The 13,221-nt window shown below is 33.8% G+C and overlaps 1 protein-coding gene across 1 annotated transcript; it reads left to right on the forward strand.

Moving 5' to 3' along the window:
- The first annotated feature begins 1,388 nt into the window (after positions 1 to 1,388).
- On the forward strand, positions 1,389 to 9,430 carry Pif1 (Pif1 DNA helicase). Its single transcript, XM_074179906.1, is given in 3 exon segments — positions 1,389 to 2,315; positions 3,443 to 3,884; positions 8,159 to 9,430. Coding segments are annotated over 3 exon segments (1,938 nt in total). The 5' UTR covers positions 1,389 to 1,585; the 3' UTR covers positions 8,925 to 9,430.
- Positions 9,431 to 13,221: the final 3,791 nt, after the last annotated feature.

The following is a 13,221-nucleotide window of genomic DNA, read 5'->3' on the forward strand; positions in this document are numbered from 1 at the left end:
GCCAGCACGAGTGGCTGACTTCTTCAGAGGTTCATTCATCCTGATGGTTCACCGATGACTGTCACCGATGTCATCGGTGAACCATCAGGATGAATAAATCTCTGAAGAAGCTAACCACTCGTGCTGGCGAAACGTTAGGATACAGTTTCAAACCACGACGGCATTCAAACCCGAATGAAGATCGTAACACTGAATTCTCTTTGTTGAGATTCCTTCTAGTTTATGACCGAAAACTCTCAAAAAATAAAAATCAGGCGATGCTAGCTGAATGAAACTTTTATTTTTCAGAGCAATCAGTGATGTTTGTAAATCTGTAAATATTTCACCATTTTCTTAATTGAAATATACCACCATGACTGATATATATGTAATAACATTGGTCATTTGAAATTTTTCTTAACTCCATTATATGAGGTGTGAAATGATATATATTTATGATTCAATTAAATAATACAAATTTATTTAGGTACTCTCATAAAAGTTACCTGTCATGGCTATCTTCAATATTGGGAACAGGAAAAAGGCGCAGGGCAGTAAATAATCTGGTGAATACCGTGGCTGAGAAATGATTACGGTGTTGTTTTTGGCAAAAAATTACGAACAAGCAATGACGAGTGAGCATATGCATTATCGTGATGCAAAAGCCATGAATTGTATGTCCAAAAAACTGGACGTTTCTCTTCGCATTGCTTCTCGCAAGTGGCGCATAATACTCATTGACCATATGACAAGAACTCCTATGATGCACTACGCCACGATAATCGAAAGAAACAGTGAGCAAAACCTTGACATTTAATCGAACTTGGCAAGATTTTTTTGGTGTTGGCTCTTTTGAGCTCTTCCATTGGGACGATTGGGCTTTGGTTTCGATGTCATGGTTCGATGCCAGTTATGACTCTTTTATCTAGATTGCCGTTGACGTTATTCAATAATTCCTGAGCGATGCTCATGCTACGGTTTTTTTTCATATCCAAATTTTCCGAAAAAAATGCATGGCATGAGCTAATCAGTCGTGAAAGCCTACATTCCTATAAAAGTTTATTATATGGGTTTGAAAATGCCCTTGTAGGACGAAACTGTGGTATAAAAACATAGGGAGTTTTAACTCACATTTTTCATGATGGTATCCGACCACGTAATAACATCTATCAATTTATTGATAAATTATAGTTCAAAATTCAACCAAAATGACGCTTATATCAAAAGTGGTATTATAAGAACGTGAGTTAAAATATTTAATGTTTTTAATGACTCTAGTTGTTGATGATACAGTGCTCAAAGTGTTTTCTGATACATGGAGACGATTTTTCTTACCTCAAGCATCCATAGGTACTAGCTGAGTTTCAGTTCAATATGTCAGGTAGATGTACTACCTGAACTTTCAAATAGCGTTAACAGCTTTGGCTATAAAGTCTCAAATCGACAGAAGAAGAACATTGTGGTTAGTTGTTTGTTGATTTGATTTGAATTTTCTGAATAAGAAAGCCGTTTCACATATCGTTTGTATACATTTCTCACAGAGGTCCTAGTTCTAAGGAGGTCATTGACTTTTATTTATTTTTTTGTAGAAATTTTTCTGTTAATAATGAGTGACGGTGAGCATATTATAGGTTGTGTAGTGAATATAGAGTGGCTGAACAAGCAAGGAGTTATTCAAAGAAAAGTGTGTCACAAAAAAGGCAATTTACGTTTAATAAGAGATGACAGAAAGGATATTTTAATTGAAGTGTCTGCCGAGAAGGCTTCTATACTCAAATTTCACCTTAAAGGTGCCTCAGTTCACAAAAAATTTATGAATGAAGGCAAAGCAACTCTGAAATTTCCAGATCAAAATTGTTCAATATATTTGTCGAATGCACCACCTGGTCAACTGTTAGTATTTTTGAGGACCCTATATATCAAAATGACAGGTGATAAGGCTGTTACCACTTCCAACAAAACTTCTCTCAGAACTCAGCTATTATCAGGCAAACCTCAACACTTTCAAGAAATTTCACCAGTAACCACTGCAGAAATGAATAAAGCTTTTACAAAAATAAGTAAGTCTACAGACACTACTCCCAGTCCTCTTGTTGGAAAAAAGCGCAAAATTGATCGAGATAATTGCACTAAACCGCCTGCTGCTAAAAGGTTGTATGTACCATCTCCAATCCCGAATGAGCCTCTTGATTTGGAACAAAAAGAAGTCTTGGATGCATGTTTGGGGGGTCACAATATTTTTTTCACAGGAAGTGCTGGCACAGGAAAAAGCTATTTATTGAAAAAAATAATTGGAGCTCTGCCACCTGATGTTACTACTGCCACTGCATCAACAGGTATTTATAATTATAACTTTATTGATTAAGAATTCTTATATACAGAACGGTAAGTAATAATGAGAAAGCAATATTTTTTCACAATGTACACTAAAAGTGATAAACATTACAATATGATTAATGGGATTTACATTAGTGCAGTGTGCAGTGGATATAAAAAATGAATACATGTAAATACATGTAAATACATATACTCAACATTTTATGAACTTCATGAGGTTAAATTTGAATGATGCAAAGTTTTACTTGGCTCAACATTTGAAGGTACCTAGTTCATTATATTAGTAGGATTCATATGAAGATTAGTATTTCTATGAATGTGGTAATTATGTAATTATTTATTTTGACGAATTTATTGAAATAAGAAGGAAATTCTTTTGATTTCTTGATACAGTAATATGCTTTGCTCGATTATCCAATTTTTGTAAGGCTTTCGTGATGTTGAGTTCCAGTAATGAAAGCAAAATCACCCAATAATTTATGTGTTTCTGAATAACTTTTCTACAGACTGTACTTAACTGAAGTTGAATAATCTTGGAGTGAAAGTTCTTGAGATAATTTTTTTTTTATAATTTTGCTGTTTATTTTGGAAGTTACCTTTTGAGTGTAATATGTATTGTCAACCATGAACCCAATACATTTGATTCCTTCAACTTCTCAATTTTTCCTTCATATATAAGTTAATAATATTGATCGGTTTATATGTATACTTTGATTTTTTATACTTTTGATTTTCACCTTAATTTTGAAAGTGTTTAATTTCAGTTAGACATCAAAAATTCAGAAATATTTACATATTTTCAGTTTCCCAAAAGATTTTAACTACATAACACTGATTCCATAATAAGGTAAATCATGTGAAAGTAGGTATATTGATATCCAGGTCATTTCACAGGAATGATTGATTCACAAACCAGATTTATATTACGATAATTACTGCCTTAAGGTTTTGGGAAGACTGTACTTACTGATTTTTTGTGGGCTAGTTTTATCTGTTTGTAATGAAGTGTTAATAGAGTTGAGAAGTATGGGTCTCATTATATGCATTTATTATTCAGACCCCTTATGAATTCTCTCAATTCAATTGCTGACAGTATATTAAAATGTATCCCAATTTTCTGTTACAGGAGTAGCTGCATGTCATATTGGCGGTATCACACTTCATCAATTTGCTGGAATTGGAAGTGGGGAAGCAACCTTAGAACGAAGTGTTGAGCTAGCTTCAAAGGCATCTGTTGCTAGCATTTGGAGAAAATGTAAGCATTTGATTATAGACGAAGTTTCCATGGTCGATGGAACTTATTTCGAGAAGATTGAAGAGGTGGCAAGGAGGGTAAGAAGAAATGACAAACCATTTGGAGGCATCCAATTGATATTATGTGGGGATTTTTTTCAACTACCTCCGATAGTAAGGCCCAAACCAGGACAGTCCAAATTGACCTCTCCCAAATTTTGTTTTCAAACCAAGGCATGGGAAAAATGCCGTTTAACCACATTTGAGCTGAAAAGGGTACACCGGCAAAATGATGAATGTTTTATATCAATTTTGAATAAGATTAGAATTGGTAAGTTTATATTTCGTTAGGTTTCTATTAGTAAATATTTCAAATTTTTCATTGGAAACGGCTCTTTAGTTAACACTTTTTGAGTCAAAATAATTATTGACTGCTGGTTAATTTGAAATAAATACATGGAATTTTTTAGAACCTAAAAGGTTGAAGATGGGAGACTCTGTGAATATTTGATTAAAACTATTTAGTTCTTCAAATAATTCCGTCACTTTTGACTTTGGTAATAATAATAATCTTTATTGAAATAGGAAACCTAATATACATATCTATGAGTGTAATAATAACACTAGCACAGTGAAATATAAAAACATGTATGTAAAAAATTTTAAATTTAAACAATTTGAGATTTAAACTAGCATGTAGCCAGACAGTGAATATTACATATAAAGATTTCAGTATCATATGTTAAGTAACATTTAAATAGATAATGAAATATAGGTACATATATAGATTAAATTATTATTAAAACAGTGATATTTGGTTTCATTACAGATACAAATACCCTAGTGAACAATTAAAAACAATAGATGATAGCCAATAATGTCCCAAATAATTCCACATAACTATACAATTTCTATTCTATTACTTTTTTAAAAATTCTCTAAGTGCTCTTTTAAAATCTTTTAAAATGGATATTTTTTTATTTCTTCAGGTAATTCATTGAACTCGTGGAAACCCTTAAAAATTAACGAAATCATGGTACTTCCCAATGCCGGTCTGTTTATATGTATATTATTGGAATTTCTTGTATTATATTCATGAATGTTTTTATTGAATTTGATGTAGTCTTCAAAATATTCTGGTGCCATTCCATTTACAATTTTGTATACTAGAGTCATTGTAAAATAGTAGTAGAGTCTACTTTCAACTGATAACCAATTCAAACAATCAAGCACACTTTTTATGGGAGTACGGCAATTTGTTTTCAAGATTCCTCTCATCCCTCGATTTTGTAGTTTTTGTAGCATATTTAATTTATTGAGGTTATATAAAAATAATAATGACACACCGTAATCAAAGTGTGGTTGAATAATGGTATTGTAAACTGTTACTTTGGACTGCATTGACAAATATTGTGCTATTCTACTGAAAAAATATAGTTTTTTCGATATTTTCTTATGTATATATTCAAAGTGATTGTCAAAATTTAAAAAATTATCCAGTTGAAAACCAAGGTATTTGACACAACTTCAATTTTTTCGTTATTGATATCTAGAGAACTGTATTTATATTTCGTGGTGAATATCATTGCTTTTGTTATGTTTACCTTCAATTTGTTAGTGCATAAATACTCATTTACCGCTCCTAAAATCCTATCCATTTTATGAATAGCTCTATCTAAATTCATATCGCTACACATAAGCAACGTATCATCAGCAAATTGTTTTATGAACTCAGATTCAATAAAAAGTTCAATATCGTTCAAATATAAAACAAAAAGAAGTGGGACCAGAACGCTACCTTGGGGAACACCTACATCAATGTCTTTTTCATTTGATAGTGCATCTTTAAAACAGACTTTCTGTTTTCTAACACCTTTCCATCAATCCCATACTGAGCCAATTTCAACAACATAATTTCTCTATCAATTGTCTCAAAAGCTCTTTTTAAGTCTAAAAATACAGCAATAACATATTTCTGGTTATCCAAGTTTTAATATTACATATTGTGAGCTGTAATGCTATTTCACATGAAAAGTTTTTACGGAAACCCGATTGATTATCTATCAAAATTGAATTTTTAGTGACATGATGTAATAACTGATCATATACAGCAACTTCCAGATTTTTTTCAATTGGGGGCAAAGTATTAATGGGTCGAAATTCACTGGCTTTATTGGTGTTTGCTATTTTTGGAATAGGAATAACAGTACTGCTTTTCAATTTGTATGGTATTTTTCCTGTATATAGAGATGTATTAATTAAGTTTAGAATAATATGACCGATGGTTTCGAAGACCTCTTTGATCAATTTACAGTTCAGCGTTTCATATATGGAGAATTTATTGTCTAGGTTACTAACTATTTTCCGCAAATCTATCATATTGAGCATTTCGAAGTTTTCGAATTTACAATATAAATTATTGTTTACATTATGCCAACTTTCAGTGATGTTAATACTTTGTATAATATCATTAATACTATGAACAAAATAATTATTAAAACCGCACACTATTTCTATGTTACTCGTTAATGGTCGATTATGCTCATTTGATTCAAAATATATGCAATTCGAGACATTATGACTTTTACTGTTAACCAGTCTCTTCAAAGTTCTCCACATTTATCTGTTGTTGTTGCAGCTCGATTTAAAAATTGTATAAGCTCTATCCCTCTTCTTGAATAAATCATATATCTCATAGTCAAACCATGGCAACTTTGATTGGTACTTATATATTTCGATAGGGGCATTTTTATTTATTACAGTTTCACATGTCTCCAAAATTTCATTATAAATTGTGTCAACGTCAACAGAAGTTAAATTAAAGTTGTGGTTAATTTCAATACTGTCTATATTTTCCTCATTAATTTTCCTAAATTTTTTGACGTTCTTATTAACCTTGATTTCATTGCAGAAATTAAGTGAAATAACCGAATGATCCGTTATTTTTGGATAGTCATGTACTTCAGCTACTATATTATTTTCATTGATATTGGATATCACATAATCAATTAATGACTTACTAATATGTGTAATACGTGTAGGCTTTGTGACACTTTGTAACATACCATAAACAGAACAAATATTTTTAATTTTTTTACCATAAAAAGAATCAGTTAACCAGTCAATATTAAAATCGCCAACTAACACACAATGATATTTAGTATTAAATAAAACATCAAACATTTCTTCTAGGTTTTCAATGAGAATGGCCTCAGAACTTGATGGTGAACGGTACAAATATCCAATCAGATATATTGCAGATTTAAAATTTATTTTTAATATTCTACACCAATAATTATCTCTTAGTTTAAATGTTTTATAATGTGTGAAATTATAACTGTATTTCACATAAAGTATTACACCTCCCGTAAGTCTACTTGTTGAGTTGCATCGTACATGATTATGATTAAGCTCTGAGTATTTTGTTTATCAATTTCTCTCTATTATCCACAGGAACATTTCCAGGCACATTTACACTATGTGTCATAGAGGTTCTGCATTCCTTAATTTGTGCCTCTAGATTATCAATTTTCACCAATAGGGTAGGAATAAGCTAAACTCCATTTTGGCAGTCTTAACTTAAGCAACTTAAGCGTTCGCTTGCTTTTTAGATCAATGACTTTGAGTTCGCTGACAGGAAGTCCGGAACATCCTCTATGCGTAGATCTTTGACAGCTATCACATTGTATAATTTGGTCACCAGTTGATAGTTTGTATGCACAATATTCCATTTTGATAAACACCAAAATATTGTTCTAAGCACCCGTACTATTTAAACAGTTATCAGACTACAAGAAATATCAGTTTAGTAGTTTTTGTTTTCAGCACCACAAAAAGTATGTTCACTACAATGAGCTATATGCAGTTTCTATTACTAGTTTTGGGATTCTTACTACTTCCTTTTTATATTAATTTTTATTTCTACATGTAAATGAGTTTGCAATGATAGTATTTACCGATAATCCCGTATTTTTATCTACTCTGGATCGATTTACTGCACACAAATTTTCACAAATACTTTTATAAATACACACTTTAACTCGCCTCTGAGATACATGATCGTAATATCAGAATTGATATGTTTCAAATGCACAAATACAGGTGTATCCGCCAGTGTTATAATTTGAACGAAAATTTAAAAATCTTTCAATCTTCCAATTACAATATGCAATATGTCAAGGATTGTTAGTTTTTTTTAAGCAAAATCATACAAAATATGTTCAATACAATTTTGAACTAGGTGAGTTTTCAGCTATTTTCTTGTGACTCTATTTTACTGAATATTTTAAACTTGTTGAATACAAATGAACTCTCAATGAAGTAATTTTTGGAATCTGAAGTCTGAAATTTTTAGTAGATCGCTTAAAGCGGGAACTTTCATTCACGTGTAATGTGTTTATTTTTGTGAATATTCGTCGTTTTGAAAATTAACAGAGACACAATATACGGACTTGGCTGCATGGTACCCCAGCTCATTGTAAACTAATTATAACACAATATATTCTGAAGTAGTTTGTTTCTCAACCAAGTTTATATGATCTTTGAATTTCTGCAAACCAACCAAAAAGTGAGTTACTCATCTGAATTATTCTTTTCATTTCTAGGTCAGGTAGATGAAAAAGTTTCTACAACATTGGAAAAAAACTGCAAAACAGAAGATAGAACGTGATGGAATCTTAGCCACTAGACTGTGCTCACATACTAATGATGCTGACATCATCAACGGATCTAAATTGAAGGCTCTCTCGGGAGAAAGCATAGTTTTTGAATCCCAAGATTCCCTACCGGGTGTAACAAAACAGTTGGATCAGCAGACACCAGTATCAAGTCGATTAGAACTGAGGATTGGAGCACAAGTAATGCTGCTGAAAAATATTAATGTAGGAACAGGTTTGGTGAATGGAGCTAGAGGAGTAGTGAAAAAATTCGAAGATGGACTACCTGTGGTGCAATTCAAGAATAAAAAAGAGTATACAGTTAAATATGAGCGATGGGTTGTAAAAACAGCTGGAGGAGGGTCCCTATCAAGGAAACAAATACCATTAAAACTTGCATGGGCATTTTCTATTCATAAATCCCAAGGTTTAACTTTAGATTGTGTGGAAATGTCTTTAGGAAGGGTCTTTGAAGCTGGTCAAGCATATGTGGCATTGAGTCGAGCACAAAGTTTGGAGTCATTGAGAGTTTTAGATTTTAAGGCTAGTCAAGTTTGGGCAAATCCTGATGTTTTGGCATTTTATAGAACTTTGAATGATTTAAGACTGATACCTTTGGGGCCAACTAATAAACCTATTCAGATTAGGAAAGATGTTAAAAAGAAATCTTCTGGACTTAAATCTAAGCTTTTCGAAAAACCTTTAGTGACAATTTGTTGAAGAATGAGCTATTCTGATGATAGTTTGTTGGCATCAACAGAGTTCTCAATTTTATTATGTATATAAATCATTGAATTTTGATAAGGAAAGTAAAGATGTTAAATTCATCAACTATGTAATTTTTATTAAGAATTTTCTGACACAATTACAAAATAAAACTTTTATTAGGATATTAATTGATATATAGGAAAGTATGTTAGGAAGTTGGTCAAATTCCTACAAAATCTCAGATCTCAGGGTATCCTTATTGGAAAGATTTAAATTCTGGTTTTTTTCAATGGATATTTTTGGAACAGAGGCTGTCTTGATGTTAAACTCTTGATAATACAACCACTATATTTGTTTTTAGTTGTGCAATCAGTCTATTTGCACTACACAGTTTCAAATATTTGGAAATGTCTTTAATAAATGAAGAGTTCAGTTTTTGATTTTGCAGCAGATTATATTTACACTTTAATTTATTTACGTTTTTTTTGTAATTTATTCAAATATATTTTTTATCAACATTCATTTTATATTATTGATCTAATGTGTTTCATCCTTTATACCAGACCCAAAACAAGTAGTGTTCCCAATTACCAGAACTGCAACAGTTGATGAGCGTTTCACCAACCAAGTTTGCATCTCCAAGAGATGAAGTAGACTTATCTAGTGCATCATCGTCATCATGGATGCATACTGCTGTATGCATCCATATGCACTCAGGAATATAGGAGAGTTGAATAAGTATTATTTTGTTTGTTAAACATTGAATAATATAAGTAGATTGTTGAGATAGCTCTAGTTTCTAGGTTCCAAGTGTATAATAAAATTGGTCTGGTTTTTTTGTAAAAGACCGGGTTGAAAATCCCCGAATTCTATCGGATTATTGATGGATTTAGACTGAGTAAATTGTATCAAAAAATCAATTGACCCCCAAAAGTGTGCTAATTTTAGGTTAATTCTAAAGCAAGAGTTTAACTTTATAAGTTCCTTCAAAAGTGTCTCAAACTGAACAAAACTACAAATAAGGATTTGCAGAAATAGTCGATTTGTTCAGCAGTTATGATCCAATTCAGCATCAAATGTGAGGATGGAGAACATAGCGTTTGCTAAAGGAGCCATACTTTGCCAGATACAAAACTTTGTTGAAGAACAGCATATTCTACCTTCGAACCATTCAGGCTTCTGTAAAGGTCATAGTATAGTTTCCGCATTAAATTTCATCACAGACGATTTCCTCAAGGCCATAGACAACCAAAAAGTGCCATCTCTTACCCTATTGGGTATGTCTAAGGCTTTTGGTACTGTCAACTTCAACTGTCTAATCGCCAAACTCCATTACTATGAGTTTAATGATCGTATTCCAGGTTGGCTTACGAGAATTGTCATTGATGGTTTGGTACTCGCTTCAACTCTTAATCTTTGAGCGTCGTCAAACATTTTAAATGCCGACAAAAATAACAACGATCTTATGATCATAAGGCTAAAATAAATAAAGCTAAAATATTTTTATTGGGTCATATTTCAACTTATACCGCTTTAATGAGTTCCTTGTATGTATTGACTACAAATTCATTCCTTCTGCCTCAGCAGCTAAATGTCTTAGTGTTATTATTGACCGACAGCTGTGTGTTAGGAATCACACGTTAAAAGGTAAGACCTCGTTAATCCTTAGCTCGCACAAGTTTCTATTTCTGAGGGTTGTCGTGCGACAACTGGTTAACGGAAAAACATATTTTTTTAAAACAGATTTTATTATTGACCGGCAGCTCAATTTCTCCAAACAATTAGGTGTTGACGCAATGAGAAATCAATTAAATGCAGAGTGCAACAGACTGTTGGTTGACACTGGAAGTCACAGCATTCTGGAAATGACCTCTGACTTTATGCCTCCAACTGTCAACTACGAACTGCCTTATAAAGTAGTATTCCCGAGTAGAGAGGACTGGATCCTTCGGGATAAGGAAATATTAAGAGCAGATAGTTCGTTCACAGAATGATCGAAAACACCTTTCGGTTCTGGTGCAGATGTTTTTAGTTACAGATCCAGGACAGAGATATCTACCTACCTAAGAACTAATGCGACTGTATTTCAAGCAGAAATTTACGCTATTGAATTGTATGCGGAGAGATTGGATAAATCCAACCTCACACACAAGTCAATAAAAATATTCTCGGACAGTCAAGCGGCGTTGGAAGCTCTTGGCTCTCCTACCGAGCAACGTCTAAATTGGTAGCAAATTGCCAAAAACGACTCTCCTCGATAGGAAGACTTAACAGATTGTCTCTGGTCTGGATTCCTGTGACCATACTGGCCTGGAAGGTAATGAAGCTGCTGACTCTCTTGCAAAGGAGGATGCTGCAAGCGGCTTCATCAGACCAGAACCTGTTGTTGGCATCGCGTTGAGGTTTGCCAAACAAACATTGAACACCTGGATGGCAAGAAGATTTATGGACTTCTGGCAGAATCTTCCAGGATTGGCTCACTCCAAGGCTTTTATCCACCCTTCGAAGCTTGATACCAAACAGTTGTTGGACTACAGTAGGGATGAACTACGATGTCTGACAGGCCTTCTTACTGATCACTGTTATTTGAATCATCATATGCAGAGACTTGGACTGTCGGAAGACAGTGTGTGTCGCCTCTGTTTGGAAAATGATGAAACAGAAGAGCATATACTTTGTGCCTGTCCCGAATCAGGTTCTTAGAGTTCGGCAGATTCGTATTCTTACCATCTGACCTGAAAGACCACTCACCATACAAACTAATCGGCTTCGTTAAGAAACTGGGTTTATTTGGCCGAGTGTGAATATTTGTGAGCCACAATACATCCTTGCGGGTTGCGGTGGAGGGTCGAATAGACCCACTCACTTAAGACCTAACCTAACCTATGAGTTTATTGATAGTATTCCAGGTTGGCTTACCAGAATTGTCAATGATGGTTCGGTAATCGCTTCCACTCTTAATCTTTCAGTGTCGTCAAACATTTTAAATGCCGACAAAAATAATAACGATCTTATGACCATAAGGCTAAAATAAATGAAGCTGAAATATTTTTATTGGTTCCTTGTTCCTTTTATGAATTCCTTGTAAGTATTGACCACGAATTAATTCCTTCTGCTTCTGCAGCTAAATGTCTTGGTGTTATTATTGACCGGCAGCTGTGTGTTAGGAATCACACGTTAAAAGGTAAGACCTCGTTAATCCTTAGCTCGCACAAGTTTTTATTTCTGAGGATTGTCGTGCAACAACTGGTTTACGGAAAAACATATTTTTTCAAAACAGATTTTATTATTGACCGGCAGCTCAATTTCTCCAAACAATTAGGTGTTGACGCAATGAGAACCTACCTAAGCCTTAAAAAAACTATGAATTTTCAAACAGGATCTGGGCACTTACACTGAAAAAATGATTTGCAACTTTCTTGTTCTCTCGCATACTAACTATGCTGACAGTTTATAAACCTTGTTTATCACATAAAGGGCGTGCAAAATCAATGCATTCGTTTTATAAAAACGGTTCCCTCAAGCACATACCACCTTTGAAATTGGATGAAATGCGTTTTGTTCACTGAAGGTTTTCACGGTCAGCAATCTGATAATCCAGGTTGAATCGCGTCTGGTGTTTTCTATTGTTCGACTTTGAAGCCATTTTCAAGAAGGTTTGACTGCACTGAGGTTTCAATCTGCACACTCTTCAGATAGTGACATGCTTTGAGGATTTTGTGACTTACATCGGGCTCTCAGTCTGCCTACTCCCCAGGTTTCGTCGCTGGTCATCGCAAGGTTCTGAAATCTGCTTACTCCGAAGCTATACAATATTCTGAGATGTAGGGCATACCAGTAATGATATCCATGAATGAGGTAATCTTTGTTGAGGCAGTTGGGACATTTATCCAAAAGCTTCACAGATTATCCTGGCAATGATTTTGGTGCTATCAAAGCCTGTCTTGTGGCCTGTTTCACGATGATTTTTGAAGAGGAATTAGGCAGGATCTGATTTACGGACAACAAGCTCATGTTCGTAGGCTGTGTTGGACACTCTCCTGTTGATCTGGCTGATGAGAGTTCTGTAGCAGATGAAACATGGTATTTTGTACCTGTGCTTTATCGGGTATCGTATTCTTGAATTTTCGTAGAAAAGTGGAAATTTGATTGTGCGCTGGAAATACTGTTCTTATATCGTGCCTCTTCAGAATTCGTCTCACTTTGTCGGTAAATCCATGAATATAAGGAGGAAAAGCTTTCAGGTGGTCCGTCTGTTTATCGGGCTGTTTGGGATGTGGGGTTTGCTGAAGTTGGATGGATCTTTGGT

The sequence above is a fragment of the Leptinotarsa decemlineata genome, unplaced genomic scaffold, assembly GCF_025532065.1.
Source record: "Leptinotarsa decemlineata unplaced genomic scaffold, Ldec_3_MD MMD2_tig00026282_RagTag_RagTag, whole genome shotgun sequence".
NCBI lineage: Eukaryota > Metazoa > Arthropoda > Insecta > Coleoptera > Chrysomelidae > Leptinotarsa > Leptinotarsa decemlineata.